Source organism: Etheostoma spectabile, chromosome 23, assembly GCF_008692095.1.
Source record: "Etheostoma spectabile isolate EspeVRDwgs_2016 chromosome 23, UIUC_Espe_1.0, whole genome shotgun sequence".
Lineage (NCBI taxonomy): Eukaryota > Metazoa > Chordata > Actinopteri > Perciformes > Percidae > Etheostoma > Etheostoma spectabile.
In genome coordinates, this window is record NC_045755.1 from 21,790,344 (window position 1) to 21,805,145 (window position 14,802).

The following is a 14,802-nucleotide window of genomic DNA, read 5'->3' on the forward strand; positions in this document are numbered from 1 at the left end:
ACACCTCTAGGCACCTAAGTCAAGTAAGGTAAATACTGTGTGTGTGTGTGTGTGTGTGTGTGTGTGTGTGTATGTGTGTGTGTGTGAGAGAGAGCGATGGGGGGGGATGTTTTACCTGCTCAGCATAGAAGGAGGCCAGACTGGAGTAGGCATCAGCAAAATGTGGGCCGAAGTGTATGGAGTCCTTCAGCAGAGTCTCAGCCTCTTTCTCCTTCCCCTGGGATCTGGAACACGGCGTCATCATCAGCAATGTTATCACCAATCTCATTATCATCAATATGCTTATCATCATCATCCAGCGTTCCCTCTAGGATTTTTTTCAGTAGTGTGGGAGGAGCTAGGGTCTATATACACAACGTTCCACTTCCGGGATTTCTCAGGTGCAGCCGGAAATGCCGGATTTCTGTTATCTTACCTTGCAAATCCAGACAGCTGGCTAGACAATCTGTCAAATAAATGAATGACTATACCTGGCTGAATATAAAAAGCTTGAGGCGCTAACTGGGGGTTTGTCTCCGGCTCTCCTCCCTGGCGAAGATGTCTCCAAGTGGGTGAGAATGGGACGGAGGGGCAGTGGGGCGCACTAGCGTACTAATTCTTGTCTCATTTGCAGTCTGATAGACAGGACATAATTAAATCCATAGCCCCATATCACTATTTTCCAAGCTACTGTAGCTGTATATTCTGCTTTTCTCAAGGAACCCCTTAAATAGCATTTGCGTGCTACGATTGGCCAGGGGTCCATGCTCGCGCGAGATAACGGAAACCCTGATTGGTTCAAGTCCAATCCCCTGACCAATCAGCTTACCTAACCTTAACTGCTGGAGGTCAAAACACACATACACAGACAGTGCTGCTGTGGGCTTGCAGCAGTGGATCGATGACCCACTTGGTTGGTTGGTTTGTTCTCACAGCTCCACTGTTACCACGGAGATAGTAGTGGAGCTAAAACATAATGATATATTTAATTTCAGCTTCTTGTATTCATGTGATTTTCTATTACAGCCAGCAGAGGTCAGGTCAGTCCATGCTGTTTGACCGCATAACAAACAATCAAACCAAAAAGAGCTTGTCAAATTACAGCGGCGGGGTCAGGAGTCGGGGTAATTGGCAACTCTATTTAGGGGGCGGACTGAGTCATTATTTTTCAGGACCTACAGTCTCTGACTCCAGTATGACTAATGCCAGTACATGTTCCGCTGAACATTGATTTGCATCTGAGTACTGAGGCTACGGTTTAACATATCTGTTTGTGTCCTCATTGACACACCATGACTCCGAGGTTCTGCATCATCAATGAATTATGGTCATCAAAGTTTAATAATGGTTAGTTATTTGAAATCAATGTGGCTGACTTTGTTCTGATGCATTGATACCAACTGTGTTATAAGACTCCAAATGCGGTGATGCAGTGATCCCACCTTCAAAGGCATTCATGTAACTTGTAATTAATTCTAGGTGTTTTAAAAACCACTATTACATAGGAAGTGGAAGAGTTATGAAGTCCAGCATCAAGTTCCAATTCAAGACCAACAAGTTCCTAGAATCCAAGTGTAAAAGTTTGAGTCCTAAACGAGTGATAACATGGCAGTCCCCAAATTTAAAGAGACACCCAAGCAGGAGGGAGTAGGAAATATAGCTCTGTAACTTAAATGTTTATTAACAGTTTATTAAAGTGTTATACTGGACAATGTAAGGGTCCATCATATTGTACTGTAACAGTTCAGAAGCGCTCCCAAGCCAATCCAGGAATAATAAGGGTCTATCTTCCAACACATTCCCCATTCCTCATCCCTCCTGTGGTGAATAGATATGCTAGAGGTCTGCAAGTTGAGTTGTTCAGTTTGGGCCTTTTTTTTCAAGTAATTTCTCCATTTTATTGCACCTATACAGTCTGAGCCGCAGGACACAAAGTCTGGAAATGAGACTCCCAAGTGTCCCCAAATCAAGGGATCCTGTGCAAATTTACACACGAGGCACAGCAGCCTAACTTCATTGATTATTTAAATCTCAGGACGTGCCTAGAATAAACTGACCTCTTAGCAGCGGCAATTTTAGAGCCGCTTTTTAGGAGGGTTCAAGCTCTTAGCTAGAAACTTTTGTTAAAGAGTCCTCCTGGTGGTAAGATTAAATGTTTTGTGAATAAAGGCCTTGTTCTCCAATAGCTGTTTAGTTAGTGTGTCTGTGTGTGTGTGTGTGTGTGTGTGTGTGTGTGTGTGTGTGTGTGTGTGTGTGTGTGTTGTGTGTGTGTGTGTGTCTTACTTAAGGAGGTTTCCCAGATTAAACAGAGCTCTGTTATGCTGAGGGTTGGTGTCCAGTGCCTTCCTGTAGTAGCGCTCAGCCTCCTCTGGGTTGTGAGTCAGAGTGCCGAGATTGTTCATGGCACTGGCATGGCGGGGGTACAACCTGAGAGGAAGGGAGGAAAGAAAAGACAGCAGAGCAGAGGGGGGAAATAGGAGTAAGATGGTTGCCACGCATATCCTGCATTCCTTTGGAGAGTGCACGTCTTCAGAAATTAACGCTACGCGTCCCCAAGATGTTATGCTGAATTAACTGGCTCACAGTGTGTGTTGTGGAGGTAGCAGGCTGATCTGACATCATTGATATCTGTCATTGGCATAGTTAGAGAAATATACACGCCACGTCACAACGTGCTCGGTTTAAAGGCCTAACGATGGTGCCGCTGATGCTTTTTCTGCCCTTTCAAACATGTTTTGTTTGTTTATGTCTTTCTCTCAGAAAATAACCCCTCTCTCCTGAGTCTGTAACATCATTATTTTTTCCTACAATGGCCTTAGAACGCTGTCGTAGCAGAAGCAACTTGCGTTTGTCAAAATCGAGACAAGAAACTCAGAGTGGCAGATAGAGTTTCTGGTCTTTCTGGAGAGGTTTACTGGCCTGGCCCACTTGAGATCACATTAGGAGTATGTCACCCATGAATGAAAATGAGTTTGACACTCCTGATTTAGGTGATCACCTCAAGTCAGATTCAGAAAAGTAACTAGCATGTAGCTACATAGTTGTTGAATGTAAACGACAACCATACTTAAAAGGTAACAGTGTCCTAAGCAAAGTTTACATAGAAGAAACACTAGGACAACCTCTATGGAAAGCCACTAAGCAACTATGCCTTATTTTACCTGATTGTGTTCCTATAAAAGCTCAGTTTTTGCAGAATATGCACAAAAATAGAGTTAACCTACAGTGGCACCAAGAGAGAAGTATCAGGTGTAAGGTATCAATGAAGGGAAACCTTGACCTTGTGACATATAGCAAAGTCTGTGACATTTAACAAACTGCTTTGTAGAATTCAAACAGTATCTTTTGATAAATTGATTGGATGCTCTTTCGCTGGCCCGCAGCTCGCGTATCTTTAGCAGTGGTGGAGAATAGGAGTTAGAATGTGTTAGGTCAGTACAGTAAGTTCAATGTCAGACCTGAGGGCAGTGGTGTAGTGGTGAATGGCCTCCTGGTGCCGGCCGCCGTCTTTCAGGAAATTGGCGTAGTTGTAGTGGACTTTGGCATTGTGTGGAAGAGTCTGGATACCAGAGCTGCAACAAAGAGGAAGAGGAGGGAAAAGGAGGTGGAGGCATGAGGTCAGTCTGTAGAAAGTAATGAGCTGCAGACATCTCAGCAACGTCACAGTGACAACAAACAAACTAGATGGTCCTGCTATCCAGAATGACGTCCTTGTATTTTGAAGTGGATCTTCTACTTTTTTATTTTCTTTCATCATAAATATGAAATGAGTCTTTTGTGTGTAAATTGAGTCCAAAAATACAGTCTTTGTAAAAAATGTTTTGTTTTGAAATAAATAAAAGGACCTACTTCACCATATGTACAAAACACACACACACACACACACACACACACACACACACACACACACACACACACACACACTTTTTACCGAAAGAGGGCCTCCCTGGAGAGCCAGACGCGGTTCTGCTGGACGGTCTTCCAGGAGAAGAGCAGAAGCAGCAGCAGCATGGAGACACTGAGGACTGTTGTGCCCCAACGGCCCACCACAGAATATAGCCGACCCAGGCCATGAGCCACCAGGATACAGTAACCCATACTAGAAATGGAAAGGGGAGGAGGGGGGATGTAAGCGAGGGGACAGGAGGGGGAGAGGAAAAAGTATTATTAATTAACACTTCTCGATCTGTTACTGCACACCTATATCCTCTTAGAGTTGGGCTCTTCACCATCGGTTTTGCAATGCCAGACCCTCTTCTACAGGGCTGTAGAGGAGGGTTGCCTAGTTTGTCCACACAGCATTCCAGAATGATGAAAACAAAAAACTTCCATTGGACAGATAGTCTAGCTAGCTGTCTGGATCATAGTCCTAAGAAATCCACCAGAGGTTAGAACGCCAAAACAAAGACAGAGAAAGGGGACGGACATCAAGAGCAATCCTGGAAGTGGAATGTTGTGGATATAGACTTCTTCACCATAAACTGTAAAAACAATGCCAACAGCATCTGTGATGCCATCCATTGGTTTGGGGACTGCTGCTTTGGCGTCACGCCAACACACTAGCCGTAGCTAGCTAGCTTGGTTGGCAGAACGTTGAACAAGACATTTTATGGCGGCGTGTTCCAACCAACTTTGATGAAATAAAAACACTCACAAACACTTACAAAGTAAGACAAAAACAAGGACAACACATAAAAACAGGTTCACAGTTATTTTAATGTCCACAGTGTTAACATAGTTAGAAGAACGTCTTTATTTATCTTGTGAGGGCAAATTCACAAATTTACAGTTTGCAGTACAGTAGTACAGTTGCATTAAGCCTCTGTCCTTATTGACAGGTGAGCGAGAAGCCCGCCCCTGAAGTATCCCCTGGTTTATCAACTATTTAAAAAAATAAATGGGTCCATAATTTACAAAATGAACATCATCCTGTATTGAAGAAGACTTGAAACTAGTGATTGAGAACATAAACTCTTGGAAATGCCGTGAATTAGAAGGAATGCAGGTTAAAAGCCCTTTCACAATAGGCTCCTTTGGGATGAGCTGCGCCTTGCCTGTGAAGTGAATGAGAGCAGGCAGATTCCAGCTGTGTCCAGAAGCCTTCAGTCCAAACAGGAAGTCACAGAAACACTTGTATCCTGTTAATAATGATAAAAAAAATTGTATTGTACTTTACATTACAGCAATCTCAAAGTGATACAGAGCATATAATGCAGTTAACCCGCGTGTTGTCTTCCCACCCACCTGGACATTTTTGTTTTTCTGAGTCTAAATTTAAAATGAAAAACCTTTTAACAAGGTTATGGTCTTTTTTTATCCTTTTGTGGCTTTCCCCCAATGTTTTTGTCACTTTTTCAACATTTTCTTTTGTAACTTTGACATTTTTTCACAAGTTAGTCACAATTTTTATCTATTTTTTCACTTTATTTGAAATTTGTTGACATTTTAGTCACTTAGACATTTTTATCTCTTTTTTTTAAAGTTCTTTTACCAATTGTTTTCTCTCCAAATGCTATAAAATACACACAAATTCAATGAAAGTAATGAACTGATTACTTATTTAACTTGTGAGGAGCGTTGTTGGGAACCATCCAGGTTACTTTTTTAGAAAATGTGTTTAAAGAAACCCAAATTTGTGATATAGAAACTTTTTGGAAAGGGGTCAAATTTGACCTAAAAACAACAGAAAAAAAAAAAATCAAAGTCAATAATTAAAATTAAAAAAAAGCCAATAAATAGTTAAAAGAAAGTCCTGTAAACATTTATTAAAAAGGTTTTTTAAAAATATATGTTTCTGTTGTCTGTGTTCCACAGCCTCGGAGCATCATATGAAGGTCCATTTTAATCCCCAAGTTGCTGATAGATGTGGAAAGGGAGATGTTTTGGCCATAGAAAGTGATACTGGTGATGGTGGAAAGGCGGAGCTTTTGTGGTGTACCAACTAAGATGGCATCCTTTTTGTTACAGTTCAGCTAAAGGAAGTTGAGCTTCATCCATGTCTCTCTCTCCTCCAGGCAGGTGAGGTAAAGCGGTGTGTTCTCAGCATAACAATGGAATGATATCCCATGTCTGCTACTGACATTGCCAAGGGCGAGCATGTAGCTGGAGAAGAGGATGGGTCCAGCACAGAGCCCTAAAGGACACCACAGGAGATGTTGTGGGTGTGTGATTTAGCTTTGCCCAGGGCGATGTGCTCAGATCTGCCAGTCAGGTATGAGATTCACCAATTGTGAACATTTTCTGAGAGTCCAATGGTGTATTGCAAGCGGTGAAGAAGGATGTTGTGGTCTATTGTATCAAAAGCAGCTGTTAGGTCCAGAAGGAAGGAGGAGTAGAGATGGGGAACCAGCATCTGCTGCCATCAGGAGGTCGTTGGTGACCCTGACCAAGGCTGTTTCTGGGCTATGGCCAGGGAGAAAACCAGACTGAAATCTTTCAAACAGGTTGTTGTGTTTAAGGTGATCATGATGTTGTGCTGCAACTGCTTTTTCAAGAACATTTGATAGGAATGTAAGATTGGAAATGGGCCTGTAGTAAAAAAAGAACTTCTGGATCCAGAGTGTTTTTTTTCAGTAAAGGTCTGTCGACAGCAGTTTTTAACGCAGATGGGATATAGCTGACCAGAAGGGAGGGGTTTATGATGTGATTAATGGAGAGATGTTGGCCTTCAGCAGGGCTGGGAAAGGGTCCTAGGCACAGGTGGATGGCTTAATTTTTTGATGACGTCCTCCACTCCTTCCTGTGGGGCATTGGAGAAAAGAGGGGCTGGCCAATCTCAAACGGTGGGTTGGCAGTTGGGAGGGGCAGGACAGCAGTGGCGGAGAGGTGTGAACGGATGTTAATAACTTTTTGTTTTGAAAAAAGAGCTGTGCATGTTGTACCTCTCCTCAGTGGTCTCACAGTGGGAGAGTGAGGGGGGGGTTGTTTGGAGTTACCGGGGCTGCTGTTTATGATGGTGGAATAAAACCTGGTCCGTGCATCCCGCGGTAATTCTGCATACACCCGCTTATGTTTTCTGTATGCAGATTTGTGAACAGTCAGTCCAGAGGCCTTGAGCCACCACTCAAGGACACGCCCAGCCACCATCATCTTTCGCAACTTGCAGGTGTACTAAGGTGCTGAGCACATGAATGAGACCGACCTGTATGTTGAGAGGGGGTGGAGGTCCAGGAGACGGCTCTGGGACTGGTTATAGAAATCCACGAAGTCAGCAACAGAAAGGAAGTAATTGAGCCAAAGGAGAGAAGTTGAAGGTCCAGGACCAGGGCATCTGCATTGATGTTTTTCAGCTTTCTGGAGTGAATCTGTTGCTTTGGTTTGGTGTGGGGGGAAGGAAAGGACAACTCCATTGACACGATCTATCTATATCTGCCAGGATTATGTCATTGGCAGAGGTAGTACAGAGTATTGTGATGGGAGCAGACATTTCAGAGATGAAAGAAGAGTTGGGTTTAGGGGGCCGGCAGATAAGGAGAACCATCATGGTTGTGGGATTAAGGCGTCAAAGTTGTGAGCAGGAATAGCTGAACACCATACTGACCAAGGAGGGATTTTGTCAGTAGCAGGTAGGTGCCTAGCTACCAACCTTCACTACCGGTATAAAAAAAGAGTGGGTTAAAGGAGAATACCGGTCAATTTTAACATATAGCTCTGTTGTTTGTAAATTTGGAGTGCTGTCAGTAATCAGTAAAATGAAACCAATCGGTGCTGCCTACACCGTGTTATCCTCCTGCTAGAGTTAGCACCCAATAGGCTTTAACAGGGCAAGTTTTGCTCTCTTTCTGATTTTAATAAGACTGTAGATCATCCGTGATCTGCAATCGGTGGTGATCGATTCCAATTATTGGCTTTACTTTTCAGACCCAGATGTTTCTGCTGCCTCTACATCCGCCTTATCAAAACAATGTGACATAACATAAGACCCCCAAATGTTGCCTTTGCCCCAAATCCCTTCAGGTCCCATGGATGCCCATATATTCACCATGGGTGGCTGCTGTGGCTTAACATAAAAACACAACATCTCAACCATTTTTCAACGAATCCTCTGACCTGGGTCACACACTAAGAGAATTCAGTGTAACTGTCCTCTGTGTTTGATGTCATACAGTAGTTGATGGCTTAAGGCAAGAAGTTTTTTTCCATTCTTTCCATACTAGTGGCATCCAAGTGCAAATACACTAATATGCACCTTGAAGCAACAACGGAAAAAAGGGAAGAAAGATATCAAGTAAGGCTTAAACTGGCATGACTTGGTTAATGGTGATAAGGCTGAAAGAAGAGCAATTCTTAGAGGAAGGCTCAGTCCAGAGTAAGAAACACAAAGTCAAGAGAGAAGATGGGAGACAGATAGGAAGTGGAAAAGAAGAAATGTAGGTGTCTGCAAGCTGTTTATAGTCTGCTGGCTGACTTGTACTGCAGGCCAATGTTAAACAGAGAGCATGTGAAACATTATTACATAGAAAGCACAATGAAATTAATTTGCACCATTCTTATGAAACAAATGTTACTGTACTGCGTGCGCCACATCATAACATTTTGACATCTAGCTGTTTATGATAGTTTATCAATACTTGGTTTCTTTGCTGCAGCCCCTTGTGTCACCTCCTGTTTTTTGCCATGGTTCTGAGCCGGCCATGACACAGGTTATGCAAAGACCACCATCCTTTACTTACTATGTTATGAGATGTTGTCTTTATTTTTAACTGTCTTGTAGGTCTGGTGAGCCAAAGAACAATTTCCACCCTGGTGGACAATAAAGATTTATTCTATACTTATTCTATTCTACTTATACCAGTCTAATCAAAGGTTTATGGATGAATGACTCACAACCCGCAGCTAGTACATTTACAACATCCACAATATGTATGCCTTTCAGCCACTTTCATTGCTAACTCCAAAACTAAATCTAGCGGTCAAGTGAAATTATAGAGAAAAAAAAAAAACGTTTTCCCCCAGCTTTATGCTGACTATGTTTACATGCATGTCAAAACAAATCTGCAATTCTTCAAATGATATTCCCTCAAATGCTTCACACCTGATCTTCAGAGAAAATTGAGTTAGTGCGTGCTTGTTATCAAATTAGACACCGTAATTGTATATCACAATATCTCAAAATATAAATTAATCAAAACATGATTCCATTTAAAGACGATAAATTATCATATTGAATTATTTCCCAGCCCTATGTAGTGCTTATTTTTCATGCAGTTGAAATGCATTACATGGAACTGTAGTCAGGAAGCAGCAGAAGCGTCTGCTGACAGTTACACTGCAATTAGCCATGCAGCAGGTGAACAGAGCACTGAGGGAGATCCAGTCAGAGGGTTTCTGAGCCTATGTGCTTCCAGCTAAAGCCCCTTGTTCCTAGAGAGGATTCACTGTGAAAGCATGTGTGTGAATGTGTATGTGTGGACCCCATGGGCCCTCTAAGCCTAATCGTGGTTACCCACGGCCCCTAAGGATCTCATGATTCATAGGGAACATTTACATTTCATGCAGCACAAAACCTAAAGGATAAACCGCCTAAGGAATCGAAGATGGAGAGAGAAAAAACAGCTCTGACAGACTGCAATTTAGTGTGGAGACTAGGAGGATGTAAGACACAGATGCGGAGAAGGAAATAAAGATGGAGGGATAAGGGGAAGAGGAGAAGTCGGCAGATGGGATAAAAACCAAAGTCTAACAGCAAGGAATGATAGACAGAGGACAGAGCGATTGAGAGCAGAAAAACATAGTAAGGAGAGACGCTTGACTGTAGAGTGAATTGCAGCACAGAGCGATACTGCTGTGTAAGACACACACACACACACACACACACACACACACACACAGCTCTCCAGAGCTGAGGCAAGGTGATAGCTTGTCACCTCTTTCAAATGATTAATATCCCTAAAACGTTAATATCAATAGTGACTGAGACAGTTTGTACAACTGATCCAGAGAAATGCTAAGATCATACATACATGCATTATATACATTTTCATAACTGCTCACTGTTTGGTATTTGCGTTTATTTTATTTTAGTTTAAAAGGAAAAGTTTTTTCCAGAGTAAATCAGTGGTTCCCAAACTTGTCCACATCAAGGACACTAATTGGACCACAGACCCTCATTTGTTAAGATTTTGTCCCAGGGTCCCCCATCTGATAGGATTTTTGCATTGAGATGTTTTATTACAGAAAATGAACAAAACCCATTATCAAAACAGTCATACATTCTGTCATAGTGTTACTTATTGATGGAATTATAGTGGAAATACATTCACTGGTAACACTAATCTTAACCACTTCATTTGGAATGCAAACTGAAAGTGAGCACATCTTAAAAGGTCCCATGGCGTGAAATCTTCACTTTATGAGGTTTTTTAACATTGATTTGTGTTCCCCCAGCTTGCCTATGGCTCCCCAGTGGCTAGAAATGGTGATAGGTGTATACCAAGAACTGGGTATCCTGCTCTGCCTTTGGGAAAATAAAAGCTCAGATGGGCCGATCTGGAATCTTGCCCCTTATGACCTCATAAGGGGCAAGGTTTCCTCCCCTTTCTCTGCTTTGACCGCCCAGAGAATTTGGCCAACCCATGAGAGAGAGACATCCTGGCTTTCAAACGAGCAAAGTGGCAGTTGGTCAACGCAAAATCAAAAACAGGCTAAGCCTCATAACCGCAATATTCAGGTCCATGTTAAAGGAATACGCCACCGCTTGTTAAAATACGGTTATTTGCTGTCAGATTAACACTCAGACACCTTTACACACCGATGGCGCAATTCAGGGTTCAGTGTCTTGTCCAAGGACACTTTGACATGGGACTGCAGGGCCAGGGATCGAACCACCAACCTTCTGCCCCAGGTAGGAGGACACATACAAGGAATTTTGCTTTGGATCTTATTGCTCACAATGCACTTACTCATACAAAACAAACAACAAAACATACAATACATACACTCTATAAAGAGAAACAATATAGACAGGTTGAGGCAATAGTGCAGATATTTACTTGGGACTATATAATATTGTAATATATAAATATAGAGGAGATGTGTGTAACCATATTTCAACAGTGGCGTATCGTATTGATGATTCATCACCTTAAGTCATTTTAAATATATATTCATTCCTTCCTCTGATTCCATCTTCTCTTCTCTGTGACAGTAAACTGAGTACCTTTGAATTGTGGACAAAACAAGACATTTAAGAAACACTGATCCACATTTTAACCATTTTCTAACATTTCATTGACCGAACTTGCTCAATGTGTGTGCAGTGTGATCAGGGCCTACGGAAGGATGGTTGAAGAGGAACAAAAGACCCTCAGATTTGAAACTTTGATTACCAAATTAAAACCATGTTTTTCTCAAGAAATTGCATTTATTTAATCTCTATAGAAGAGCAGGAGTACAAATCATACAAAATCAATAGAACATTAATGCAGGTAAGCCACACACACACACCACACACACACACACACACACACACACACTCACTCACCTTGGCATGTAGAGAACCCTCTCGGCCACAACAAACCCCACCCTGAAGAAGAGGTTACTGGCTGGAATGAAGGGAAACACCAGAAACAACATTCCCACCAACACCTCCCTGCTCTTCTGGCTCTGCAGAGAGACAGCGAGAGAGAGAGAGAAAAAACAACAACATTACAATTTCAAAATAAACTAAGTCGAAAAGTTCCAAGTGTAACCGCTTAAAGTGGAACAATGCAGTTTTTTTAGCTCATTGGAATGGTTAGAGTCATTGGAATGGTTATATGACCGGTAACCGGACTCAGTATGGCGTGATATTAGGTCTTGCGATGTATCAAATTTCTTCACGGCACTGCACACATACGGCCATCCAGGAACTGGCTAACCACAAGGTAGCGATAAATTTTTTCTATAGAGATACCTGTAGGGGGAGTTCCATAGTGAAACTTGTTGAGGGGGGCTCTATAGACAAACCTTTAAGGGGAGCTCTATAAACAAACCTGTAAGGGGGGCTCTATAACAAACCTTTAAGGGGGGCTCTATAGACAAACCTGTAAGGCGGGCTCTATTGAGAAACCTGCGAGCAAAAAGAGAGAAAACGGCAAAGAAATGGTCAAAATTGCATCGCGCCCCTTTAAACATCATGGCTGAAAAGCACATCCATTGTGAATGGTAATGTGCTATTCCCACTCTGCCAACACACACACAAGTGGACACACACACACATACACACACACACACACACACAAACACACACAAACACACACACACACACACACACACACACACACACAGCAGCTGTGACCAATCTGTCTTATATATTAACAATCATCTGTGCAACAGAGAAGCAATTAAGGCGATCAATTCCCATTTAATTCCTTTTTCTATGGAGCCCATTTCTGAGGCCATTCATATTTCACACAGCCCACAGCCTCTGCCTTCTCTCCCTCCATGTTAACCCACTATGGCTGTTTATTTGAACAAACAGGCCTCTAATAGGCTGAGGCAACAGGCCTGCGCTGGGTTCAGTAGAGTGGCTCATCAGTAATGAGAGCAAGAGAAGTGTGACGTTCTGATTAGTGTTGCTAAAATCAGAGGCTTGCTCTGCTGTAGAAGGGCTCCTCCTTAGCTACTGAGACCATCCCTGACAGGAAGGGACCTACAGTGATTTTACACATACACAGTAAACAAACACATTCGGAAAAACACTTTAATCTACCAACTCAATCCTCGACTGGCAATGGCCTGAATATTATAGAGCAGGGGATAAAGGGGTATAAGAGAGAAAGAGCACGGAGCCCTGTGTAGAGCAGCCTAAAGCCTTTACACATAGCGTTTTGTGGTACACACAAAAAGAAGTTAATAATTATTGACTTTTTGTATTTATTTTCATAATTTTTCACATCTGTAAGTAGAACAATGAACCCTTTGAGCGTCCGATCTGTGGATAATACCTTAGGGCTACTTTAAATACGCTTCATTTTGTGTACAATATATAGAAAAAGTCCCATGGGCAATTTATCTTTGCTTTAATATTTTGGATTTTATTTAGGGTTTTTTTAAAACTTTTTTTAGTTTTGAAAAAAAACAAAAAACGTCACCTACCCCATCACTGGTGCCCCCACGTCTTTGGGGATCAAAAAAATAGATATTTTACACCCTCAAGACTGGCTGGGCCCTAATGACTCTCGGGGTGAAAAGAATAAAAAAAAATCTATGTATGTTGTGTTTTTAGCAGTTTTTAAGATTTTTTAAATTTTTTTATAAACCAATGTTACCAAAACCCGTTCTTTCTATGCACCATTGGGTGCCATCTACCCTTTCCACCGAGGAAAGCAAAAATGCCAAAATTCCATCTATACTTTTAATGATCTGGTCCAAAGCTTTTCAGGGGACTTCCCCGTCGTTTTTATTTGGCAGTTACTTACTCAGGGGGGGGCGCAGAATTTAAAACTATATTTTAAACATAAAAGTAAGGGATTGCCTTTTAACCCAAACCTATTTTTTTCCAAACCCCCTCCCAAAAACTACAAAAATTGACCCTAAGAGACCATGCGTTCCTTTTTTAAAGGGGGAGAAAACACTTCAGATCAGAATATTTTGCCACATAGAAAGGTTTATATCTAAAGATGGAAATTGAGAGCAGTTTAGAACTGGTTGTAAAGTTTTTTTAGGTTACTCCAATCTGTTGTGTTTTTTTTAGCAAAATTTAAATTTTAAATGTATAAGGTTTAAAAAACATTTGATTAAAGTATTACCAAACACCCAAAATACCAAAAAACCCCAAGACATCAAGCCCAAAATCCTTGTTTTTTTTTATCAAAATGTTTGGCCGTTGGAGATTTCTTTAAGAATTGCTTTTTCAGTGTTCCATTTCTTTCGGAAAAACTGCCAGGGTGCCCTAGTCTATATTTTATGGTTGAAAGGTTTTGAGGATGTGTTTATCCTGGGGTCAAAAGGTCTTTTTATGTTGATGTTATTTTCAAAAGGGGGCTACTGAAATAATTGGGCCAAAAAGGGGGGACTAACCCACCCCGCATGAAATGAATTAGCCTCATTGTTCACAAAAGTTTTTGTTTTTCCAGCACCCAATGCTCCTTTCCAGGATGTTTAGGGACCTCAAGCAAAAAATATCTAAAACAAACCTTTTAAAATGGCAAAAATAACACATTGTTCTGCAGAGAAAAAATGCGACATGGTATTAGCCCCAAACTGCTGGGATTACAAAAGGGGGGCCTAAAGGGAGACCCCCTGGGGGAGTAACCCTGCGTTAAAAAAATACATTAAACAGCATCCCGTACAAAACCCCAAAGTGCTTCACATAAAACATACCATATAACCCCGTTTAAATTACAAAGCACTAATTTAATACATTTAAAAAAATGCAACAGGGCAAACCAAAAGGGCCCTTTAAAAAAAGGGGTTTTTTATTATTTTTACAAAGAAGGTCTTTATCTGTTTTTCAAAAAGTCTTTATCTGTTTTTCAAAGAGTCCACAGTAAAACCCTCGGAGGGTTTAGCCTGACCGCAAATGTAAAAGAATATTAAAATGAAATCCTATGTGGGCCAGGGAGCCAGGGAAAAGACTAAAGTCCCTGACATTTTGCTCTTTTTGGATCTTTTACAAAAGGCCTTAGTGGTCCCCTAATACTGTATCTAATCTTTTTTATCCTTAAGGTCTCCTAAACGTATCTGAAGTCTCTTTATATGACCTTAGTGGCCCCTAAAACTGTATCTGAATCCCCCTTTTATATAGACCTTATGGGCTCCTAAAAATGTTTTTGATCTTTTATAAACCCTAAGGTCTCCAATACTGATCTGAATCTTTTATTAGACCTTATTTTTCCCCAA

At 41.5% G+C, this 14,802-nt stretch overlaps 1 protein-coding gene across 1 annotated transcript in view; it reads right to left on the reverse strand.

Annotated features, from left to right (window-relative positions):
* Nucleotides 1-14,802, reverse strand: part of tmtc1 (transmembrane O-mannosyltransferase targeting cadherins 1) — a 166,693-nt gene that overhangs the window by 24,988 nt on the left and 126,903 nt on the right. Inside the window, 5 exon segments of the mRNA XM_032504865.1 lie at nt 116-224; nt 2,263-2,406; nt 3,438-3,551; nt 3,911-4,078; nt 11,462-11,583. Of these exon segments, the coding sequence (XP_032360756.1) occupies nt 116-224; nt 2,263-2,406; nt 3,438-3,551; nt 3,911-4,078; nt 11,462-11,583 (657 nt within the window).